This window comes from Kockovaella imperatae, assembly GCF_002102565.1.
Source record: "Kockovaella imperatae strain NRRL Y-17943 chromosome Unknown BD324scaffold_4, whole genome shotgun sequence".
NCBI classification, from domain to species: domain Eukaryota; kingdom Fungi; phylum Basidiomycota; class Tremellomycetes; order Tremellales; family Cuniculitremaceae; genus Kockovaella; species Kockovaella imperatae.
Genome location: NW_019028944.1, coordinates 71,507 through 90,407, shown reverse-complemented (window position 1 = coordinate 90,407; position 18,901 = coordinate 71,507). Strand labels below are relative to the sequence as shown.

At 51.2% G+C, this 18,901-nt stretch overlaps 10 protein-coding genes across 10 annotated transcripts; 5 read left to right on the top strand and 5 right to left on the bottom strand.

The window, feature by feature from the left end:
* Positions 1 to 266: 266 nt before the first annotated feature.
* Positions 267 to 1,840, top strand: BD324DRAFT_578075 (WD40-repeat-containing domain protein; the record flags this gene model as incomplete). Its single annotated transcript, XM_022013300.1, has 7 exons — positions 267 to 497; positions 553 to 625; positions 678 to 787; positions 860 to 1,150; positions 1,202 to 1,258; positions 1,320 to 1,630; positions 1,765 to 1,840. 7 exons carry the CDS (start codon positions 267 to 269, stop codon positions 1,838 to 1,840), a joined length of 1,149 nt encoding a protein of 382 aa, XP_021872113.1.
* A 1,312-nt stretch (positions 1,841 to 3,152) lies between these two features.
* BD324DRAFT_641481 (general substrate transporter) lies at positions 3,153 to 5,187 on the top strand (the record flags this gene model as incomplete). The annotated part of the gene is made up of 9 exons (XM_022017422.1): positions 3,153 to 3,291; positions 3,343 to 3,434; positions 3,496 to 3,599; positions 3,663 to 3,837; positions 3,906 to 4,305; positions 4,376 to 4,628; positions 4,686 to 4,730; positions 4,786 to 4,922; positions 4,985 to 5,187. The coding sequence occupies 9 exons, from the start codon at positions 3,153 to 3,155 to the stop codon at positions 5,185 to 5,187; spliced, it is 1,548 nt and encodes a 515-aa protein (XP_021872112.1).
* A 314-nt stretch (positions 5,188 to 5,501) lies between these two features.
* Positions 5,502 to 6,073, bottom strand: BD324DRAFT_578166 (hypothetical protein; the record flags this gene model as incomplete). The annotated part of the gene is made up of 2 exons (XM_022013309.1): positions 5,502 to 5,718; positions 5,781 to 6,073. The coding sequence occupies 2 exons, from the start codon at positions 6,071 to 6,073 to the stop codon at positions 5,502 to 5,504; spliced, it is 510 nt and encodes a 169-aa protein (XP_021872111.1).
* A 1,163-nt stretch (positions 6,074 to 7,236) lies between these two features.
* Positions 7,237 to 8,578, bottom strand: BD324DRAFT_340786 (kinase-like domain-containing protein). Its single transcript, XM_022012523.1, has one exon. It carries the CDS (start codon positions 8,492 to 8,494, stop codon positions 7,388 to 7,390), a length of 1,107 nt encoding a protein of 368 aa, XP_021872110.1. The 5' UTR covers positions 8,495 to 8,578; the 3' UTR covers positions 7,237 to 7,387.
* An 878-nt stretch (positions 8,579 to 9,456) lies between these two features.
* BD324DRAFT_649567 (hypothetical protein) lies at positions 9,457 to 10,532 on the bottom strand (the record flags this gene model as incomplete). The annotated part of the gene is made up of 3 exons (XM_022018012.1): positions 9,457 to 9,577; positions 9,641 to 9,703; positions 9,754 to 10,532. 3 exons carry the CDS (start codon positions 10,530 to 10,532, stop codon positions 9,457 to 9,459), a joined length of 963 nt encoding a protein of 320 aa, XP_021872109.1.
* Positions 10,533 to 11,354: 822 nt separating this feature from the next.
* BD324DRAFT_619891 (ferredoxin) lies at positions 11,355 to 12,324 on the top strand. Its single transcript, XM_022015227.1, has 6 exons — positions 11,355 to 11,631; positions 11,675 to 11,717; positions 11,795 to 11,904; positions 11,956 to 12,085; positions 12,139 to 12,230; positions 12,279 to 12,324. The coding sequence occupies exons 1-6, from the start codon at positions 11,412 to 11,414 to the stop codon at positions 12,299 to 12,301; spliced, it is 618 nt and encodes a 205-aa protein (XP_021872108.1). The 5' UTR covers positions 11,355 to 11,411; the 3' UTR covers positions 12,302 to 12,324.
* Position 12,325: 1 nt separating this feature from the next.
* Positions 12,326 to 14,199, bottom strand: BD324DRAFT_619889 (casein kinase II regulatory subunit-domain-containing protein). The gene is made up of 7 exons (XM_022015226.1): positions 13,912 to 14,199; positions 13,807 to 13,856; positions 13,619 to 13,700; positions 13,515 to 13,577; positions 13,350 to 13,462; positions 13,125 to 13,299; positions 12,326 to 13,074 (listed from the first exon to the last, which is right to left on the bottom strand). The coding sequence occupies exons 1-7, from the start codon at positions 13,973 to 13,975 to the stop codon at positions 12,485 to 12,487; spliced, it is 1,137 nt and encodes a 378-aa protein (XP_021872107.1). The 5' UTR covers positions 13,976 to 14,199; the 3' UTR covers positions 12,326 to 12,484.
* Positions 14,200 to 14,323: 124 nt separating this feature from the next.
* BD324DRAFT_619883 (GDP dissociation inhibitor) lies at positions 14,324 to 16,451 on the top strand. Its single transcript, XM_022015225.1, has 9 exons — positions 14,324 to 14,485; positions 14,604 to 14,615; positions 14,662 to 14,781; positions 14,893 to 14,995; positions 15,048 to 15,272; positions 15,320 to 15,428; positions 15,466 to 15,902; positions 15,938 to 16,082; positions 16,119 to 16,451. Exons 1-9 carry the CDS (start codon positions 14,468 to 14,470, stop codon positions 16,303 to 16,305), a joined length of 1,356 nt encoding a protein of 451 aa, XP_021872106.1. The 5' UTR covers positions 14,324 to 14,467; the 3' UTR covers positions 16,306 to 16,451.
* On the top strand, positions 16,452 to 17,844 carry BD324DRAFT_619882 (hypothetical protein). Its single transcript, XM_022015224.1, has 5 exons — positions 16,452 to 16,616; positions 16,657 to 16,845; positions 16,887 to 17,271; positions 17,314 to 17,680; positions 17,733 to 17,844. The coding sequence occupies exons 1-5, from the start codon at positions 16,473 to 16,475 to the stop codon at positions 17,809 to 17,811; spliced, it is 1,164 nt and encodes a 387-aa protein (XP_021872105.1). The 5' UTR covers positions 16,452 to 16,472; the 3' UTR covers positions 17,812 to 17,844.
* Positions 17,845 to 18,872, bottom strand: BD324DRAFT_619879 (magnesium-dependent phosphatase-1). Its single transcript, XM_022015223.1, has 8 exons — positions 18,745 to 18,872; positions 18,658 to 18,685; positions 18,562 to 18,620; positions 18,401 to 18,508; positions 18,268 to 18,352; positions 18,204 to 18,219; positions 18,103 to 18,164; positions 17,845 to 18,062 (listed from the first exon to the last, which is right to left on the bottom strand). The coding sequence occupies exons 1-8, from the start codon at positions 18,849 to 18,851 to the stop codon at positions 17,901 to 17,903; spliced, it is 627 nt and encodes a 208-aa protein (XP_021872104.1). The 5' UTR covers positions 18,852 to 18,872; the 3' UTR covers positions 17,845 to 17,900.
* Positions 18,873 to 18,901: the final 29 nt, after the last annotated feature.

Genomic DNA, 18,901 nt, shown 5'->3' with positions numbered 1-18,901 from the left:
TGTACGTTTCATCCAACTTTTCCAAAGCCCAACACCTGCTGCTCACTATCTCATCTATAACTCATTAGACGCCAGCAGGACAGCACGAGCAAGGTTTCTCTTCAGCTTGGACTCATAGCAACGACGCAGCGGAGGGGAATTGCCACCGCTCAAAGCTCCTGCGAAACAGTCACCCCTGGCTGATTGGAGAAAGCAAAAAGCCCGATTAGACTTCCGAATCAATACCCCATCTGCACGCCCACCCTATTTCCTCATCTCCAGCCCTGATGTCCATCCGTAAATCTCCTCCGCCTACGACTCAGCCAGGTCCAGGCTCAAGCGTGGCGTTGGCCAAACGAGCTCGAGTCGAAGATGAAGAGGATGAGCACGATCCAACACGAATGACATTGACGGTCGCGTCTTCTGGAGAAGGACAACGAAAGAACGCTCTGGTCCGTACTATCAAAAGGACAAGTGGGCTCGAAGCGCCAATCGTAGCTTTATCAGGATCTCACGGTGTAAGTTTGAGCGAAGCGAGACTGCGGACCCCGCTAACACATACGTCAAAATAAGGGCGAAATCACAGCTTGTAAATTTGATCCGTCAGGTCGTACATTGGCAGCGTGTTCAGTCGATAGGAGTATATGTAAGCGGTCATAGCACCGGGTGAAGGTGTTTAGGACTGATCCTCTCTCCAGCCTTGTGGAACACGTTCCCACCACATGACAACTTTGGACTCCTGCCGAATGTTCATAAACAAGCAGTGTTGGATATCGGATTCTCTCTGGATTCGGAGGTCATCTATTCTGTGAGTCACCTCGTAGCTCTCGGCCGTCAAAGATAGATCGCTACGAAGAGAATCGCGTTGACACGCGCTCAGGGCGGTGCCGATGGAATGCTCGTGGCTACTTCTTTACGCTCAGGAGAACGTTTAGCCAGATACTCTGCCCATTTTGGGCCGTTGAATTCTCTGGCAGTGACTATATCAGGTGGACGTGAGCTGGTATTAACGGGAGGAGATGATGGGATCGCGAGAGTGTGGGATATCGGGATGGATACAAAGGAACCCGTTGCAGAGTTTGATGATGGAAGAGATTGTCCAGTGACGGCTGTGGAATGGAGTGCAGATGGAAATCAGTGTTTCGTCGGAGGTGTAGATAACGAAGTCAAGGTGGGTCCAACTAACTGTAACGGCGAGAGCCCAAGTCGCTCATGAGCTCAGGTGTGGGATCTACGGACAGTCAAGGTTCTTTACAGTCTACATGGACACACAGATACGGTGAGTCAAGCTGAATGAACCTCCGTGTCCGTTCCTTGCTAAAGTTTCCATTTGCCCTCAGATCACATCCCTCGCTCTCTCTCCTTCGGGACACTACCTCGCGACCTATTCTCTCGATAGCGCTCTTATAATATACGATATCAGACCCTTCTCTTCCGATCCTATGCGCGTCTACCGATCATTGACGGGCGCTCCGGCAGGTTTCGAATCTTGTCTCATCCGCGTCGCTTGGTCGAAACATGATGGTGGTCAGAGAATAGCCGTGGGAGGAGGGGATCGAACTGTGACAGTGTGGGATGTAGAATCGGGCAAAATATTGTACAAGTTGCCGGGGCATAAAGGGACAGTCACGGGAGTAGACCTGCATCCAAGGTGCGTGGGGTCCGTTCCGGAGAAGGTGGCACAAGGCTTACGCGTGTGTTTGTGTCTTGCTTCTCCTGCTTCCGTTCCTTCGCCCTCATTCCAAATTTCATCGTTGGTTGCTGCTGCCCGCTCCCGCTCGACAGAGAACCCATCATCCTGACTGGATCAAAAGACGCCAACATGCTGCTTGGAGAACTCGACGCGACTGACTACTCATAGAGTCCGAGAGCTGGGCCAATGATGTATTCGTTGTCGACCGAAGTGAGGGAAACCGTGCGTGTCGGTTCCCAGCATGTGAGGTCAGTCTCTAGAAGAACGCCAATCCCTCTTCAGCTCCTTTGCCAGATCTCTGATCAGGGGTCACGTCGCGAGGAAGAGGAGTGACACGTGATTCTAAGCAAAGAGGAGAAGTCATTGACCAAATCTACCTTACGACGTGACTGGCTGCCAATTGGGGATTGCCCGACCGCGAGTGATGATCGTCGCTGTAACACGTTAAAAAATCCACCGTGGCAAGTACCATAATCCTCCGCGGCCGAGTATAATTGAGGTACATTGACATTATTATTCCATCGCCGGGCTAGGCGTGGCGGAAAGTGCACTCGCCACTTCAAGATCTGTGGGCTTTCCGGATATCATAGCAACTCGGAATGTCATTCATCCGTCCATACACCCTTCGCAGGTCCCACCCAACCATACCGCAGCGGCTAGACACGGTAATCGGCAACGTCCAAGTCCCATCCGAGAGAGGTTTTATTATTCATCCGAAGGCGGTTAGCATCGGCCCATTTTCATGATGTCTTGGCAAGAAGCTTCTCTGTCACTCTTTGGGATGTAGCTCGGAAGGTCCATTTGAGCTTTCTTATCGATGGGAGGAAGATGACAACCAGAGGCAGCGAGAGAGAAGAAGCACAATAGAGCGATCGAACACAAAACACCCTAGTCCTACACAAGCTGACCCCCTTCCCTCCACGCAACTGACTCGCTGACTGTCAGAGGCGGGGAGGAAAAAAAGGGCAAGGTCATAGGATCATCATCGACTGCCAAGCAAACACCTCAAGAGACACGTCCGAGTGTGAAGGCCCGGGAAGAGAGAGAGTGCAAGAGAGCGTCGTGAGACCTCAGCTCAGCTCAAAGACGATGAAGAGCCCAAATGGGGCAACCTCTTCAACTCCGGACCGGCCCCGCTCAGCATGTTCGGGGTGAAAAGCCGGGGTCAGTGATGCCCAGAGATGGGGGGTAAAGGGGGGTTGGTCCAGAATGGTCTGGGCAGCTTACGAGCTGTATATAATACCGTCGCTGCTTCCCCGCTTCTTCGCTCATCGACGTCTATCTGTTCAACACTTTTCGACCGATTGAGCACTCGACAGACCACAGCATATCAGTCACCATGTCGAAGGAGTATACTGAACGGAGTGCTAGTCCGCCCAGTTCGACCGAAGCATTCGGGGCATACGACACCAAGGAGCACGTGAAACATCATGAGCTCGCCACTGGAGAAGACGAGTTGGACCAAGTTCATCCGGCTCACATGTCCGCCGAGGACAGAGCGACCGCATTGAAACTCGCCAATGAAGCGGATCCTGGTCCACCCATCAGCTCTTGGGCTCATATTCAATTCCTCCTCACTTGTTTTATCGTCATTGTCAACTCGTGCGATACGGGCTTTGGTAAGTAAAGCTAATCCCTAAGATCGTCGAAAGCTGAAATGCCCTTATCAGACACCACCATCATGTCGTCCGTCAACTCCATGAAGCAGTTTCAGAACTTCTTCGGGTTGACCTCTGGGAGTCCATCTACTGGTATCGTTTTCGTAAGTGGCACCTGTGGCACCTTAACGGGGGTGGACGTCCGTCTGACACCTCCTCCTATAGGGAATCTACACCGTCGGAGGAGTCACCGCCTTCTTCCCCAACATCATTCTGCCTGATCTCATCGGACGACGATACTCTATGCTTTGGGGCAACACCTTATTGATGTGAGCCTACTTCCAGCACAGTGCTTGTCATCATCCCATGTCTGACGCTTGTCACCCCCACAGCATCGGCGCCTGTATCTCCGCCAATTCTCGCAGCATGTCCATGCTGCTCGGTGGAAGATGGTTGACAGGGTTCGGATGTTCAACAGCAGCATTATCCGCCAAGACATACATGTCTGAGATCACTTCGCCAAGATCAAGAGGAAGATACATGGGAGTCTTGAACTCGTTCTACTATGTGTGTCTGAGCGGATTGGCGTAATATATATTGTGACTGCGCTCACTGCGTTTCGCTTCTCTCACCAGGTCGGTCAAATCATTGCTACCGGCGTTGCTATCCCTCTCGGTCGAGTCGCAAGTGAATACTCCTGGCGAACTTGCTTGTATCTTCAATGCGGACCAGCCATCATCAATGCCCTCTTTGTCCTCTTTATCGCTGAATCTCCTCGATGGCTCTACGCTCGCGGAAGGAAAGAAGAAGCCGTCGCCATCTTGGCAAAGTATCATTCGAGAGATAACGACCCCACTTCACCCCTGATCCGACTTCAAGTCCAGGAGATTGAGGAAAACATCTCGGTGAACGGTGCCGACCGACGATTCTGGGACTTTAGAATGCTTTTCAACTCTCGTTCTAACAGGTACCGCTTCGGACTCTGTGTGATCATTTCCTGCTGGGGACAGTTGGCTGGAAATGGAATGATTACGTGTGAGTACCCAGAGATCTTGAGAAGGCCGACAACGTCCTCCCTCAATTGGCTGACCGAGAGATCCGTCAGACTTCCTCCCCGTCCTTCTTGAACTCGCTGGAATCGTCGACCGTGATCGACAGCGTCAGCTCAATCTTGTCAACAGTTGCACTTCCATGATTGGCGCTCTGTCTGGTTCAGCCATTGTCGATCATGTCGGTCGACGAAAGTTACTCCTCTTCGGAATCTCCGCTGCGGCATGTGGCATGTTAATCGTTGGATGCTTGCTCAGTCCAGCCGGTGAACAGTCACAAACCCGAGCTAACGCTGGAATCAGCTTCATGTGAGTCGTTTACCGAGAGCGATCCTGTGACGTGTCACTGACGGTTGCGCGTTCAAGCTTCCTCTTCATGGTGGTCTTCTCCTTTGGGATGACACCCCTTCAGTGAGTCCATACAATCATACCTACCCATGCTTTCGCATCCTGACACATCCTGCAGAGGACTCTACCCCGCAGAAGTCTTGACATTCGAGAACCGAGCCAAGGGTCTATCCCTCCAAGGATGGGTCACCAATGCCGTCTCGACCATCAACACTTTTGGTCTTCCCCCTGCACTCGGTAAAGTTGGATACATCAGTGAGTTCGGCTCTGCGAAAACAACAACAAAAAGTCAGGCTTTCTGATCAGTCCCTTCTTAGTGTATCTCATCTTTTTCGCTTGGGATATTGTCGGAGTCATCACCGTCTGGCTGTTCGCGGTCGAAACGAAGCAATTGACCTTGGAGGAGATGGAAGACATCTTCACGGCTCCTTATCCCAAGAAACGATCGTTCGAAGTTGCCAAAGCAGCCCGAGAAAGAGTCAAGAGGGACAAAGAGAGACGATCGGGAGTAGTTGCGTGAAAGCTGAGGGGGGTATCCTGTAAGACAAACATGAACGGTCAGTAGTTAGGCTTTTTCTTTGTAGCTTTCATCGTCGTCGTTAGACATGTTACGACTCTCTTGTCATTGTTGTTGAGTTGCGAAATATTATGCCATGAAAAGCGTATAAGAGTAATATAAAACAATGATGTGCGAAGACAACGAAGGAGATCCTCTAAAGAGGCTCTCTGTTGGTCGAAGGGGTAGAAAAGCAAGCAATCTTGCTAGATAGAGAGCGTTTGCCAGAAACGTGCTCCAGGGGAATCCTTCGTTCTTCTCGTTCGTTCGCAGCCCCACTAGTCGCAGTATTCAATCTCGGTAGTGTACCACACTATGTTGAAGTGAGCAAGGCAATCAAGGGAGATAGAGGGAGAGAGAGAGAGAGAAAGAGGACACCTACCCTGGTTGCCATCGTTGTTGGTACACTGATATGTCTGGATACCATTATCACCTTCATCGAGACATTGGTTTCCTCCCGTGATGGCGATCCGGTCATCGTTGGTGTAGTACCAGCTGAGGGAGAGAGAGAGAGTGGTTAGCATCTACCTCAAGTAGGTATTCAGCGAAGAACCCACGTCTGTTGATAGAGTCCAGGGTAACTTGTCCAGATTTTCAGACTTCCAAAGTTTCCAGGCCATTGACCAGCGTCCAAAGCATATGTAGGGTCCGCAGCGAGCAAGACTGAACCTGATCCTCGATCAATGTACCATCCAGAAGCTTGATCACAATCCATCGAGATGACGGGTACACCGTTGCCTGCTGGCGTCGAATCTCCTTGAGGGAGGGACAGACAGAGTCCATCTCGACCAGAGGAAATGGTGACAGGTTGTGAATCGTCTCGAGCGTACACGGCATTGTTGTCAGACATGGCCGGAGCTGCAAAGACAGACAGGGTGAAGGAGAGGACGAAGGAGATGATCAGAGTGGTGAACTGCATGGTTGCGTGGTCCAAGTAGAGTCAAAAAGCGAGGCGGATCGGTTTTTGATATAGTCGTCGTCTCAAAGGAGGACGAGTCTGTCAAAGGAGGACGAGTCTGTCGCCAGGCGGTGTGTCGAGATAAGGACCTGCTGCAGCGGAGAGGCTGGCTTGAGGATCGACGGTCGAAGGAAGGAATGAGTAAGATGAATGGATGAATGAGAGTTGGGAAAGGGATTGGATGTTTGCACGGAAGGGAGGTTGATTCAGTTTAGCGTCAAGCTGAAACTAAGTAGAGGATGCAGGATGCGGAGAGGAGAGGATGGGATGGGATGGGGTGGAGAGAGATGAGGAGACTAATAATAATAAAGGGGGTTCAACAGATACCAATAGCGCCCATTCTCTCTCTCTCTCCCGACGAAGATCTCTCTCCTCTCTCCACGCTGTGCCTCTGCTTCCTCGCCTCAGCGTCACTCATTTCGAGCCAACAAAATGAGCAGAATGCGGATCATTCTTTGGCCCCTTTTTTGCCAGACGTGGCTTGACGGATTGACATGAACTCGATGGATGGCACACCCACACACCCCTTTGCGCTTTCTTACGCCATTCGATCTCTCGAGGTGGTCATATGCATACACTGCAGACCCCAGCTGCTTGACTACTACCTCTCTGCCTCTTCTATGCATCCATCGTACCCTCACTATGGACCCTCATACATCTATGTTCAAGGCCTCAAAAACAACAATGAGTTAACCCCCCGGAGGCCCCCCAAATTCAGCCCCCGAAAAAAGATCAAAATCAACCGCGACAGTCCAAGCAAACTTCAAGCCATTCCCGCAATGGAAAACGCCTTCTCTCTCGCACAAAGTAGACAAATCCGGGGTGCTCATGGCGTGAACCCCCCTGCAACCCTTCTACATGGTTGGTTTCCTGCCTCTCATTCTCATTCTGCTGTCATCTTCTAGTATTCGGGTACATGCAGAACTCTCCAGGGACTACATCGACTACAGGAACGAGTCTGGAATCTCGTTCAATTGGCAAGACCGTTAAACTGAGATGGAATTTACCCGACTCAAGCCAGACTTGGCGCCACCACCTCCCTATTTGGGGGTATGGATGGATCTGTATCGTTCAAGGGGACAGAACTGCGGGGCTGGCCTCGGTGCCACTGTTACTTCGGAGGCGATGTGTTGCCACCCCGCTTGAATGATGTGTGTCTGGTCCCATCAATGTTCTAGGTCCAGCCTTGTGAAGTAAAGGCGCCCGTTATCCGATGGCGCAAACCAATCGGAGAATAGGATCGTCGACCTGTCTCCTGAGCAGTCGCACAGCTTGTGATCGAATGTTTCCCATCATCTGCGCATTCCACCTATTTCCATCCTCTCCTTGGGCCCTCACCAACGCATTCAGCAGGACTCTTGCCCATGCCGCAGCAGCTCTGTCGGACCAGGATACACGCGAGACCAAAGACCCATGTTTAGATTCCTGGAATATCTCCATGTAGCCACACACGAATGCTCTGGCTATGTCCTCGAAGGCCTCCTGAAGCCCCTGCCCCAAGTAGGATATATATAGCCTGGCTGTGACCGTAGCAAGCTCGGAAGCGGGATGTAGGGGACCGAAAAACTCCCAATCTATGATACCTAATCGAGGGGAGCTCGAGTCATCCAGGAGAAGGACCGAGGATGGCCAAATGTCCCCGAGCCCAAGGCAGAGCTCATCGTCCCTTACATCTCCATGTGGCAAACCAATGATAGGGGAGTGTTTCATACATAGGCTTTCCATGAGTCCGTCAACATCCAATTCGTCTTTCAGAATATTCCTCATCCGAGCCTCGTGCTCTGCAAGAGCCAGCGGCCCAGCCATGGGTTCGACTGTCAAATGCTTGTTCATGGGCATTGTGGCAATGTGCAATCCAGCCAATGCTTTCCCGAGCCGTGAACTAACATCTGTCGAGAGTTTCTCCAATCCACTCTCCATCGTGGATCTAGGCCCAAAGTCCTCCATCCATAGCACGTTGTTTGATTCGTCGAAGTGGACCAAGCTTGGGACCGATACGCCTTGCTCTTGGAATGCCTCTCGGATGAGGGCATTGTCCCTCATCATCCTCAGAGCTTTGGCCTCTATAGCTGCTCTAGCAGTTGACAGTTGAGCTTCAGGCCAAGCGTACATGTAGCCCGGATAATGCTTCAATACCAAGGATCGCTGCCCCGCGAGATGAGGTATCGATTCAGGGAAATCGGGTAGATCTCTAAGCAATTCCAAACGAATCGTCGAGTTGAGATACCCTCCTTCCAGCCTGACAACTGTGAATAGATCCGAAGCCAGAGACAGCGTCGAGCTGACATGGCGCTTCCAGTCTTGAAAGTCCATGATGATGGTTAAACGAAGACTAAGGAGGCGAGTCAGAGTGGCATCAGTAGAAATCTCCGCCTCCCCGGAGATAAACCTGTCGAGGACAGTGGCGCTTCCCTCCTTAATTGTCAATTGCAACTCGTGCATGTATCGGTCTGTCACAATAATCTTCCCGTCATGATCATAGTGGCTCAGACCCATCCACAATTGAATCCTCTCTCTTCTCTCGGCTGTCTGCTTCAGGCTCAGGTATGACAAGGGAGTGGTAACTACCCCCGTCTCTACTGCTCCCTGGTCCCGAACAGTTCATCAGCCTCACTGTTAATACCAAGCCATGAAAGCCTCTATGTAACGTGACTCACGGAACACAAAGCTGGATCCCGACAGCAAGGATGGACTGGCATATCTTTGCTGCTGCGGGGCTAGTCAGCAGCTGCGTCAGGCTATACTCGCAGAATGGTAACGTGAGGTCCTGCTTCCCTCCGTTTCTCCCGTATCAACTTCCACGCCACATGTACCGTAATTTGGGCGACGATCATATACAGTATTGTCCTCAATGGTTTTGGCTTCCATCGATAGCATCATCACTGTCCACCAAATTCGTTAGACTCGACTCTCGCCTTTGTATCTTCTCTAACTCACTTTCGCTGGAAAAAGTACAGGTTGCCAGCCGCCACACGCGAAAGGGACTCATGCCTGGTTTTTGTCTGAGCAGTAGAGCCAACGGGGGTGCATGTCTAGAGAGCACCACATCGCCCTGTGCGTTACCTCAAAGCCCTTTGGAATGGCATGCACCTGGATACTAGATGTCTCAAGCAGTGATGAAATTCAGGTTCAGGATGGAAAGGTGTAAGGCTGCCTGTGCGGAATGCATAGGGTACTGAGACAGATTAGCTATGGGTAAGGATTCCAGTGTCGTTGCTGTCGTGTCATCAACCGGGAGCAGGTTCAGCACGAAAGCTGTGAATAGCTGCCCATTATCAAGCCAACTGAGAATCAGTCATATGACTTATCTTTGGCGTCTCTTCGCCGCTCTGCATCTCACTGTCGGGAATGACGTAGCCGATGAGCACCATGGTCCGGTCCATCTTTCCCTCAGCCCTGACCGAGATATCAGCCTCCAAGACTATTGTTTGCAGCGAGGGGGGGTTTCAAATGACTCACTGAAGGTTGACGGATTGCCAGCCGGATCCGAGGCTTTCCCTGGATTCAGGGCTTTCCCTCAACCTGGATGTGTTAGCATTCTTTCTGTCGAGAGACAGTCCCAAGTCACTCACAAGATCGTCAGTTGAGGTCCAAACTCATTCTCGTTTGCCTTTAGCCAGGTTCTGAGCGACTCGGCCGTTTGATTCGCTCTCCCAGAACGTAGGGCAGCATTGGCTATCTCGAGCTCCTGGCAGTCCGATGGGTTGGTGACCATAAAGACCGAAGCTGCCTTGAGAGGAGCCGATCTCCGAGACCGTTCTTCGACGGCAACCTTGGCCTCGACTGCAAAGGGGAAGGTACCACTGCTAGCGAGCTCGCTCAATTTCGAAAACCTATCACTCATCTTCTCGCGAGCGATGGACTCTTGGCGCTCCTCCTCGACGACTCGATCTCGAGCAGCCGCAGTGCAGACCCATCTTGCTGGCGTCTCGGAGCGTTTATCATTGAAGCTTGCGAGGTCGTCTAAATCATCAAGGCTCTCAAAAATAGGGTCGGTGTTCGTCAAAGTGATGGAGATCCCGCCTGGCGTGAGGTCTGTCTTTGAACCTTGGACTTCCCTTTGCGTCAAATTGAGTGTTTCTTCCCCGTCTGCCAAGGTCTCAGTGCAATTGTGGTCATTCTCTTGGGTCTGACAGCATTCCTCGAAATCTCCACCAACCAACGACCAAAAACTTGGGATGTAGACATCGGGGTTCCTTTTAACGTATTCTTCAAGCGTATCGGTGTTGCTTTTGAAGGTCTCAATCAATTGTCGGACAGAGCGTATCCGAAGCTCATTCAGCCGTACCTTCTTCTCAGAAACATCTGTTTCAGCTTGGTCTATACCGGTATCTTCTGCTGCGACACTCATCGTCGAATTGTGATAGTCGCTGTGCCGTTGAAGAAAGTTGAAGACCGAGATACAAGAAAAGCTGAGTAGTCTCTCCTTGAAGGAAGTGGGGACTCGCAGGGAGAGAGAGTCTTGCCACTCCAGTGGTCATTTATTATATATCTAAGACCTCTTGGGAACCGGGAAAGCCTTTCCTTTCTACTGCAGAATTTGTTACGCCATTAATCAAAATTTCTCCTGACGATGGACCTCACCTTTCAACGCGAGCATAAGGAAGGATAATAACGAGGATAACGAGGATAAAGTTAATTTGCTCCGTGTTCGAAGTGCGCAGTCTAACCATGTCGAGAGATCCGCACCTTTGTCACTGTTGGAGAATCCTACGGGACGAGAGCACTGGCATCACTTCTCTGTGACCTGACAAGATTCCTGTTCTTCCAGCTTCTTTCAAAGTATGAACTTCTCAAGGCAGTCGAGCCAAGCAAGATGACGAAACCCGATGTCTGGGCTGTTCCACCATCCTTCATCGGCAAAAGTCTAAGGCGTATTCGTTCCAATGAATGACGCCATGTACGAGGGGAAGAGGGACCTCAAGAGACTCCATAAGCGAGCTGATGCCCTTCCTTGTTTATCGGACGAAAGAGAAGAGAAGATCTTGCACTGACGCTTCTCTAGACTGAAGCCGTAGAGCCAAGGGCTATCACGGAGGAGAGAACAATAATACCTGGTGGACAACTCCGATGTCACGGAGAGCATCTTGCTCAAGTCACGTGAATCTGTCTTGCCACGTGCAGTTGCTCGAAGAATTCTAGCGCTCGTGGATTATTCACTGATCAGTGCTAACTTGGGACGAGTATCAGCTTGACGAGCGCGCATAATAGACTGTCAAGACGCAAAGACATGCTAGGAGGACCCTCGTTGCTTCCTCGTGCCCGTCGTGGCGCTCTTCAAAATGCCCAGCAAGCGGTGAAGAATGGATTCCCGCGGCGATCGTATTCGATTCGAGTTTTGCCAAAAGCCTCTGGATCACTACTTGTCGTACAGGGAGCGACATCAGCCTCGCAGGGGTCAAAGTCTGAACTTAGTGTATCTATGGTCCGAGCAATCCATTCTACCAGCAGTGAGTCGTAGCTTTTCGAGCTTCTCATATTAAAGATATCCAGGTTCTCGACATGAACACCTCACACGGCCCGAACCCGGAACGGGGTGAGTACCATCGCCGACGACGATTGGCGTTTTCAATCACCTCGCGGGTCGTGGCTGATCTTTTTACTACGCTTCAGCATCAAGTTGACATTCCGCGACTCGAAAGGGAACGATATCAAAACGATCGAAGCGAATGAAGGGGACGACGTCTTATCATTGGCTCATGAACACGACGTGGATCTCGAGGGTGGGCAGCACAGACTCCCGATGTGTGCTCGTTCGCTGATGTCCTTCAAAGGTGCCTGTGAACGCTCAGTAGCGTGCTCAACTTGCCATGTGATCTTATCACCTGAGCACTATGACATGTTACCAGAGCCGGATGATGAGGAGAACGACATGTTGGATTTGGCGTTTGGCCTCGAAGACACGTTAGTCAATCCTGTCGTAACAGACATCGTTATGCTGAACTAATGATCGACAGATCTCGTCTCGGTTGTCAAGTGATCATGAAGAGAGAGTTGGATGGGATGGTGGCCACCCTGCCATCAGCAACGAGGAATATGTATGTAGACGGTGAGTTCAATCCTTCCACCCGTGAGATTCAAGGCTTACAGCGCTCAGGGGCGAAGGCAAAGACGCATTAGGGAGATCCCATGTATACCTGAACATCTCTATGCTCTGATTTGCTGACCATTTTGGCTCCTATCAATGCCATTGTGATCTCGGGTCGTCTGCCCTCAGCTGGAGACTGATGTACAATACTTCTACAGAATCATGGGTCTAGAACAAGGAAACGATTTGCTGCCTCCGTGGCTAGCAACACACCACTACCGCTGAGGCGGATTTTTGTTGGGTATCGGATCTCGGACCCTTTGATTTGATGACGAATGTCCAGTTGCCAGTCCTAGGCCATGGCTTCTGTCCTGGGTCTTTCCGCCTGCTCCCTCCTCCTCTTCTTCCTCCTCCTCTTCTTCGTCATCGTCTTCATCATCCTCGTCGTCAAACAATACTCCTGTTCTTTTTTCCGACGGTCTATCCTGATCCATGAAATCTCCCTGCTGCTCCCTTATACTAGATGGGATCGATCCAGACTTCCAACGTCCATCGTTGTCCACTTGATCCAACTCCGAAGCGCTGCTTGGTCGATCCCTTAACCACTGCATCCGTGGTCCAGATCGTGCTCTCTCCGACACTTTGAATCCATATATCCTCGGTTGGTAGATCTGGACAAGGGGGACTTTGGTACCTCCATGAGGGTTCGGATTTGTCAAAGTACCTTCCGGCGGTTGATCTTCAGGTGAAGAGGCTGAAGATTGTGGACGGGAAGAAGTATTGGCAGGTGGGGCGAAAGGAGCAGGAAGAAGTTCAGGATATGTCTGGAAGAAGAGTGGTCCAAAGGTCGTGCCAAAAAAGGCGCCTAAAAAGCCGGCATCAGATCAGGTCCGACTTCGACTGGTTCCCACTCACCATCCACATTGGCGTACTTGCTACTTGGAGGCGAATAGATATCTCCGCAATTTGGGCAGAACAGCTTGACCGTATCTATTCCTGGCATATCGGCTCGTCCGACAGGCAGGACATGTGTCCAGTGACAGTAGACCCGAGGACAGCTGCCAAAGTGACCCAGTTCATACTTCTCGACCTGTCTAGGCATCAGCAGATCCTTTGTGAGCAGGTTCGGATGCGACCGACCATGGATGTCAGACCCGCTTTGGTCAGTATGAAACGTTGGTGGACCAATCCGTACAGCAGCTCGGCAGAAGATTCTACAATCGACATGTCGGGTATCTTGTTCGAGTCCTCCTCTATGGACGCGTGAGCCCAAGTAATCCCAGCCAGCATATTCTGGCAACTCACCTGGCTCGACATCTAGAACCATCTCCAGCGCCTCCTTCCAGAATGGAACCATCGCTTGGAGGCCTGAATGATTTCAGTCTGGTTCCTGATGAAAAATGACTCACCAGTCAAGTTGAAGTCGTCTTCTATGAAATCTTCGTGGACATCGCAAAAGTAGTCATGCCCGGGAAGCGAGGTGAACCAATTCTGCAGCGCGTCAGTGGTTCCCAACCGACAAAGTATTCCTGAAGCTCTGGAAGACAGCCTCTCTTCCCTCGCTCTCTTACAGCCAGGGCTCAGACTCCAGACTCACAATCCAGGTCAGCGTCGAGGTTTGAGTCGACGATCCCTCAGAGGATGAATCTATGTCCCTCGGATCAGCTACATGGTAGTTTCCAGCTGATTGATCTGAACTGACCGAACACATCTTCCTCTTCTTCCATCTCCTCCGGATCCAGATCTCTCTCGAGCACACTCTCCATGATGTCTCCGCGCTACTCAACCACAGCTAGCACGACTGACTAGCAAGACGATCTGAGGTCGGTTGAATTGCAGAGCGAGCTAAGCTGTACGATTGTGTTGAGGGGCCAGCACGGAGCCGACTCGGAGGAAGATATATCCCTCCCCGTCTTCGAGACTAACCCAGGACTCAGTCTTCCAGGTTCAAAGTATGCTGTATGCGATTGTGTACTGAAGAGAAGGTATGAGACCTATCCCGAGGTGTGACTGACTGTGACTGCCAAGTGCCACACTCTCGACGTCTCTCGGCGTTATGAAAATGACACGTGGGGCGGCGAGAGACGCGTGGTGGCTGCCGGGTAACCAATGACGCTCATCAGGTCTACAACAACGACAACGACGAGATCAACTGCGATAGCGAGTAACCATAGCTTATACTCGGGCTGGCTCCATATACACACTCCCTCTCCCCGAATCAGTTACTCTTCTTCATTCTGCGCTAGGCTGCCAGCACCATGGATGAGGAATATGATGTGAGTGTTACGCCTTGGACATCCGGTCCATCCGCCTTCCGCATCGACCTCTGTTTTGGGGATACATTGAGCCTTCAGTAGATGTTCATGAACTGACGACAACACCACAATAACACAGGTCATCGTTCTGGTCAGTTCCCAGCATGCTCATCCATCCCCTCTGACCCGTCTCATAGGGCACCGGGCTCACCGAGTGTATCCTGTCTGGACTCTTGTCCGTCGATGGGCAAAAGGTGTTGCACATGGACAGGAATGATTACTATGGAGGTGACAGCGCGAGTTTGAATCTGACTCAGGTGCGTCGAGTGATGCTCAAATCTGACCGCGCTGACCTTGGACGCCTCCCCTACCGCGTCTGTGCTCGCACGTTGAAACCTTTGATCTCGATCCATGCCTTGCCACCATAGCTCTACCAAAAGTTCCGTCAGACTGGACCCTCAGAGAATTTGAACCTCGGACGTGATCGTGACTATGCAGTAGACTTGATCCCAAAATTCATCTTGTCCTCTGGTGCGTGAGAGCCGGTTCGCTCATTTCCACATCGCGCTAATGATCCTCTCAGGTGAACTCACTCGAATGCTCGTTCACACCGATGTGACGCGATATCTCGAGTTCAAAGTCATCGCTGGTTCCTACGTCTACAGAGATGGCAAAATCTCAAAAGTCCCAAGTACGGAGATGGAGGCGGTCAGAAGTCCGTTGATGGGTCTTTTCGAGAAGAGGAGAGCCAAGAACTTTTTCCAATACTTACAGAACTGGAAAGAGGAGGATCCCGCGACTCATCAGGGTGGGTCATATATCTGGATCTGGTGCCCAGACGCTCATCTTTTGCAGGCCTCGACATCAACAAGTGCTCCATGAAGGACGTGTATACCAAATTCGGGCTCGAAGCGGGAACTCAAGACTTCATCGGACACGCAATGGCATTGTGGCTCGACGACGAGTGAGTAAAAGTATCTTGTCAATGCTGATTTCGTCAGCTATATCACCAAGCCTGCTCGAGCCACCGTCGACCGGATCATCCTTTACACCCAATCTATGGCTCGATACGGTAAATCACCCTACATCTACCCGCTCTACGGTCTTGGAGAACTTCCCCAGGCATTCGCTCGACTCTCCGCCATCTATGGAGGAACCTACATGCTTGACAAGAAGATCGAGTCCGTCAACGTCGGCGAAGATGGCAAGTTCACCGGAGTCACTTCCGCGGGCGAGACGGTCAAAGCGAAGAAAGTCATTGGAGATCCTTCGTACTTTGGCGCGGGACAGGATCTTGAATCCGGAGGCAAAGTCAGGGTCATCGAGACTGGCAAGGTGATCAGGGCCATCTGCTTGTTGAAGCATCCCATCCCCGGTACCGACGAGGCGGACTCGTGTCAGATCATCATTCCCCAAAACCAAGTGGGAAGGAAGAATGGTGAGTTGGAGCTCGAGCTGTCAGTAACGTCACAGACATCTACATCGCCGCCGTTTCTTCTGCGCACAATGTTGCCGCTCAGAATGTTTGGATCGCCATCGTCTCCACGATCGTCGAGACCAGCGTTCCGGAGAGAGAGATCTTGCCTGCCCTCCAGCTCCTCGGCAATGTCCTTGACAAGTGAGTCATCTTGGACGACATGGTCTGACCAAACAGATTCGTCTCTATCACTCCACTCTACTCTCCAACTTCGCCAGGTACCGCCGACAACATTTACATTACCAAATCCTACGACGCGACGTCTCACTTTGAAACGGTCGTTGAGGATGTCTTTGATGTCTGGCAGAGAGTAAAGGGTGAGAAGCTGGTACTCAAGAAGCGAGAAGTCGAGGTTGAGGCGTGATTGCATGGTGATATATGTATTGTAGCTGCGTTTCTCGGTCATGGTGCATGTCTATAGCTGATGAAATGGGAGGCCGCTTATCGGACATTTCGGGAGTACCGAAGATGATAATAATCGTGTAGCGAGTCGAGATGCCTAATGATGAACATTCCTCAACGATACTCACCATGTCCCACATCGTCATTCTCGGAGCAGGGGTTGTGGGCCTGACGATAGCTCTGGAGAGTCACAAACGAGGTTTCAAACCAGTCATTATTGCAAGAGACCTTCCTCAAGACTCTGACTCGACAGGCTTCGCTTCACCTTGGGCCGTGAGTCTCATTCCGACGAAACATGTAGCTGAGATTACAGGGTTGTCTTTGGCATCCATTCGATCACGAAGGCACGACGCTTGGATCTCAATGCGACAAGGAGACGTTCCTCAAGCTTGGGGAGCTGTCCAAGGAGATCCCGGACCTGCTCAAACGTATCGATGTCGTTGATTTGTCAAAAGATCCGTTGAACGCCAATGAGATGTGGTATAATGAGCTTGTCGGCGGGGTGAGTAGGCCAAAATGAGCTCTAGTGTTGATCTCTCGCAGATGCGAGAAGTTGCAGCTTCGTCCTCGAAGCCTCTACCCGGTGACTTTGCTCATGGCCTAGAATGGTCAACATACATCTGGGATGCACCCCGGTATATACGCTACTTGGGCGAACAAGTCAAATCCAAGCACATACCCATCTTCAAGAAGCGTCTTTCTTCTCTGGATGAAGCGTACGACTTGGCGGCCCTGGAGTCAACCTTTGCACACATGGACCACGTCGATCTGGTGATTAACGCTATGGGTCTCGGCAGTAGATCTCTCTTGGGCGTTGAGGATCCTCAGGTGTACCCCGCCAAAGGCCAGACTGTCCTAGTCAAAGCGCCGGGCGTTGAGCGGTGTTATATGGACATTGGGTCGAGCTTTATCCCTGGTCCAGATGACGGTGTGTACCAGGCTAAATAGGGTACACTGATAAAGATCAAAGAACCATACCCTACAATCTACATCGTCCCCCGACCGGGTACCTCTGGCGAAGTCATCCTTGGCGGAACGTTCCTACCCAATGACTATACACCGTTTCCTGATCCTGCTCAAGCCAGAAGAATCCTTCAATCAGCAATCAAGATTGAACCAAAGTTGGTGAAGAGCTCATCTGCCAACAAGAATCCAACATGGGAGGATATTGAAGTCATTTCGCACAATGTCGGATTGAGACCTTGTCGCGAAGGTGGACCGAGAATCGAGCTGGAGCACAGAGTCCTCGGGCAAGGCTGGCTCGGTCCAAGGGTCCATGAGCGTCTTGTGGGCAAGAAAGTGGGCGTGGTACATGCCTATGGGTTTGGACCGGCTGGGTGGGTTCATGTCCTGCACGAAGTCGCGCTAAAGCTGATCACTTGATCTCAGGTACCAGCAGAGTCTGGCTGCGGCCCGTAGAGCTCTGGATCTCGCCGAGGACTTCTGTCAGAGTCGCAAGACACATTGAGTGGACGAGTTATGATGATGATGCAGATTGAGATGCAATGACGACTTGATGACTATATGTGCGATGTGATTGGACAGCCAATGTAAATGTCAAACCTCGTCGCTCGTCTTGATCCTTATTCCTCTCCTCTTGCGCCAAAGAGCTAGACCCGCCTCGAACAGCTTGCGATCCGTTCCTGAAGAAGGTACAAGCTGCATCGTCACGCCCAACGATTCGACCTCAAAGTTCCGATGTTCGTCGTCGAAGAAGAGCTTAAGGTTGTGAGATAATCAATGCGGAAGAAACACGAACCATTTGATCGTATGGGATCCCGGTTTTGCGGTGGACCTCGCGGAAGTGTCGCAATTTGGAGCCTGCTGCATCAGTCTCATCAAGTGAGACGAGATATTCACCTGGATAAATCTCCATCTGGATGACACCGTCAATTGGAGTCTGGGAGATTTTCGACCAGCTCACCGTATTGAAGTATGTGACCGCTTTGACCGGCTTGCCACCACCCTCATGTCCGGGAACAAGGAGCATTCCCAGAGCCTCTCGAGCTCTGGAAGCCGTCCTCAGCTGACGTCGTTAGGCGAGGCGAGGCACTCACAGCTCTACCGCACTGGTCCTTGAGCATGCCGCTACATGTATACTTCTTCTCTTGAGCTCAGCAAGGATAGACGGGACATCACGATAAAATGAAAAGTCTTGACCTCGGCTAGAAAGATTGTTCAGTCCAAATGGACAGATGAGAGGAATCAGGCGCCTCACCGGTCATGCAAGAGGTTGATATCGTCTCCTGTTCGTTTTAATGGAGGTGTCACATGCGTCTGAACATGAGCCTACATATCAGATCCAACCACTCACATCGATCCATAAATCCCATAGGGTGTAGCTAAAGTCGTCGTCAATCACTCCAGTAAAAAAGATTCGGGGAAACTTGATTGCACTTACTCCAAGTCAAAAGCAACGAGCAAAGGCCACGCATCTGGATCCTCTGGAGCCAGTATCTTGATGTCTTCGGGTGCTGGAGATGCCGGCTGCGTCGTTCGTCTAGGCATGATGTGCAAATGAAGTGGCCGTTGCAGACGGAATCCAAGTCCGTGATGCC

What these genes read in the sequence shown, in the direction of transcription:
- BD324DRAFT_340786 (XM_022012523.1), bottom strand. Translation starts at nt 8,494, where the DNA reads ATGGACTTTCAAGACTGGAAGCGCCATGTCAGCTCGACGCTGTCTCTG.
- BD324DRAFT_619891 (XM_022015227.1), top strand. Translation starts at nt 11,412, where the DNA reads ATGCTAGGAGGACCCTCGTTGCTTCCTCGTGCCCGTCGTGGCGCTCTT. An exon ending in AGCAATCCATTCTACCAGCA is followed by an intron (nt 11,632 to 11,674) that starts GTGAGTCGTAGC and finishes AAAGATATCCAG; the next exon opens with GTTCTCGACATGAACACCTC. An exon ending in GCGTTTGGCCTCGAAGACAC is followed by an intron (nt 12,086 to 12,138) that starts GTTAGTCAATCC and finishes AATGATCGACAG; the next exon opens with ATCTCGTCTCGGTTGTCAAG.
- BD324DRAFT_619889 (XM_022015226.1), bottom strand. Translation starts at nt 13,975, where the DNA reads ATGGAGAGTGTGCTCGAGAGAGATCTGGATCCGGAGGAGATGGAAGAA. An exon ending in AGAAGAGGAAGATGTGTTCG is followed by an intron (nt 13,857 to 13,911) that starts GTCAGTTCAGAT and finishes CGAGGGACATAG; the next exon opens with ATTCATCCTCTGAGGGATCG. An exon ending in GGTTCTAGATGTCGAGCCAG is followed by an intron (nt 13,463 to 13,514) that starts GTGAGTTGCCAG and finishes ACGCGTCCATAG; the next exon opens with AGGAGGACTCGAACAAGATA.
- BD324DRAFT_619883 (XM_022015225.1), top strand. An exon ending in GCATTGTGGCTCGACGACGA is followed by an intron (nt 15,429 to 15,465) that starts GTGAGTAAAAGT and finishes TGATTTCGTCAG; the next exon opens with CTATATCACCAAGCCTGCTC. An exon ending in CTCGGCAATGTCCTTGACAA is followed by an intron (nt 16,083 to 16,118) that starts GTGAGTCATCTT and finishes CTGACCAAACAG; the next exon opens with ATTCGTCTCTATCACTCCAC.
- BD324DRAFT_619882 (XM_022015224.1), top strand. Translation starts at nt 16,473, where the DNA reads ATGTCCCACATCGTCATTCTCGGAGCAGGGGTTGTGGGCCTGACGATA. An exon ending in ATAATGAGCTTGTCGGCGGG is followed by an intron (nt 16,846 to 16,886) that starts GTGAGTAGGCCA and finishes GATCTCTCGCAG; the next exon opens with ATGCGAGAAGTTGCAGCTTC. An exon ending in TATCCCTGGTCCAGATGACG is followed by an intron (nt 17,272 to 17,313) that starts GTGTGTACCAGG and finishes TAAAGATCAAAG; the next exon opens with AACCATACCCTACAATCTAC.
- BD324DRAFT_619879 (XM_022015223.1), bottom strand. Translation starts at nt 18,851, where the DNA reads ATGCCTAGACGAACGACGCAGCCGGCATCTCCAGCACCCGAAGACATC. An exon ending in TATGGGATTTATGGATCGAT is followed by an intron (nt 18,621 to 18,657) that starts GTGAGTGGTTGG and finishes GCTCATGTTCAG; the next exon opens with ACGCATGTGACACCTCCATT. An exon ending in AGGACCAGTGCGGTAGAGCT is followed by an intron (nt 18,353 to 18,400) that starts GTGAGTGCCTCG and finishes GACGGCTTCCAG; the next exon opens with AGCTCGAGAGGCTCTGGGAA.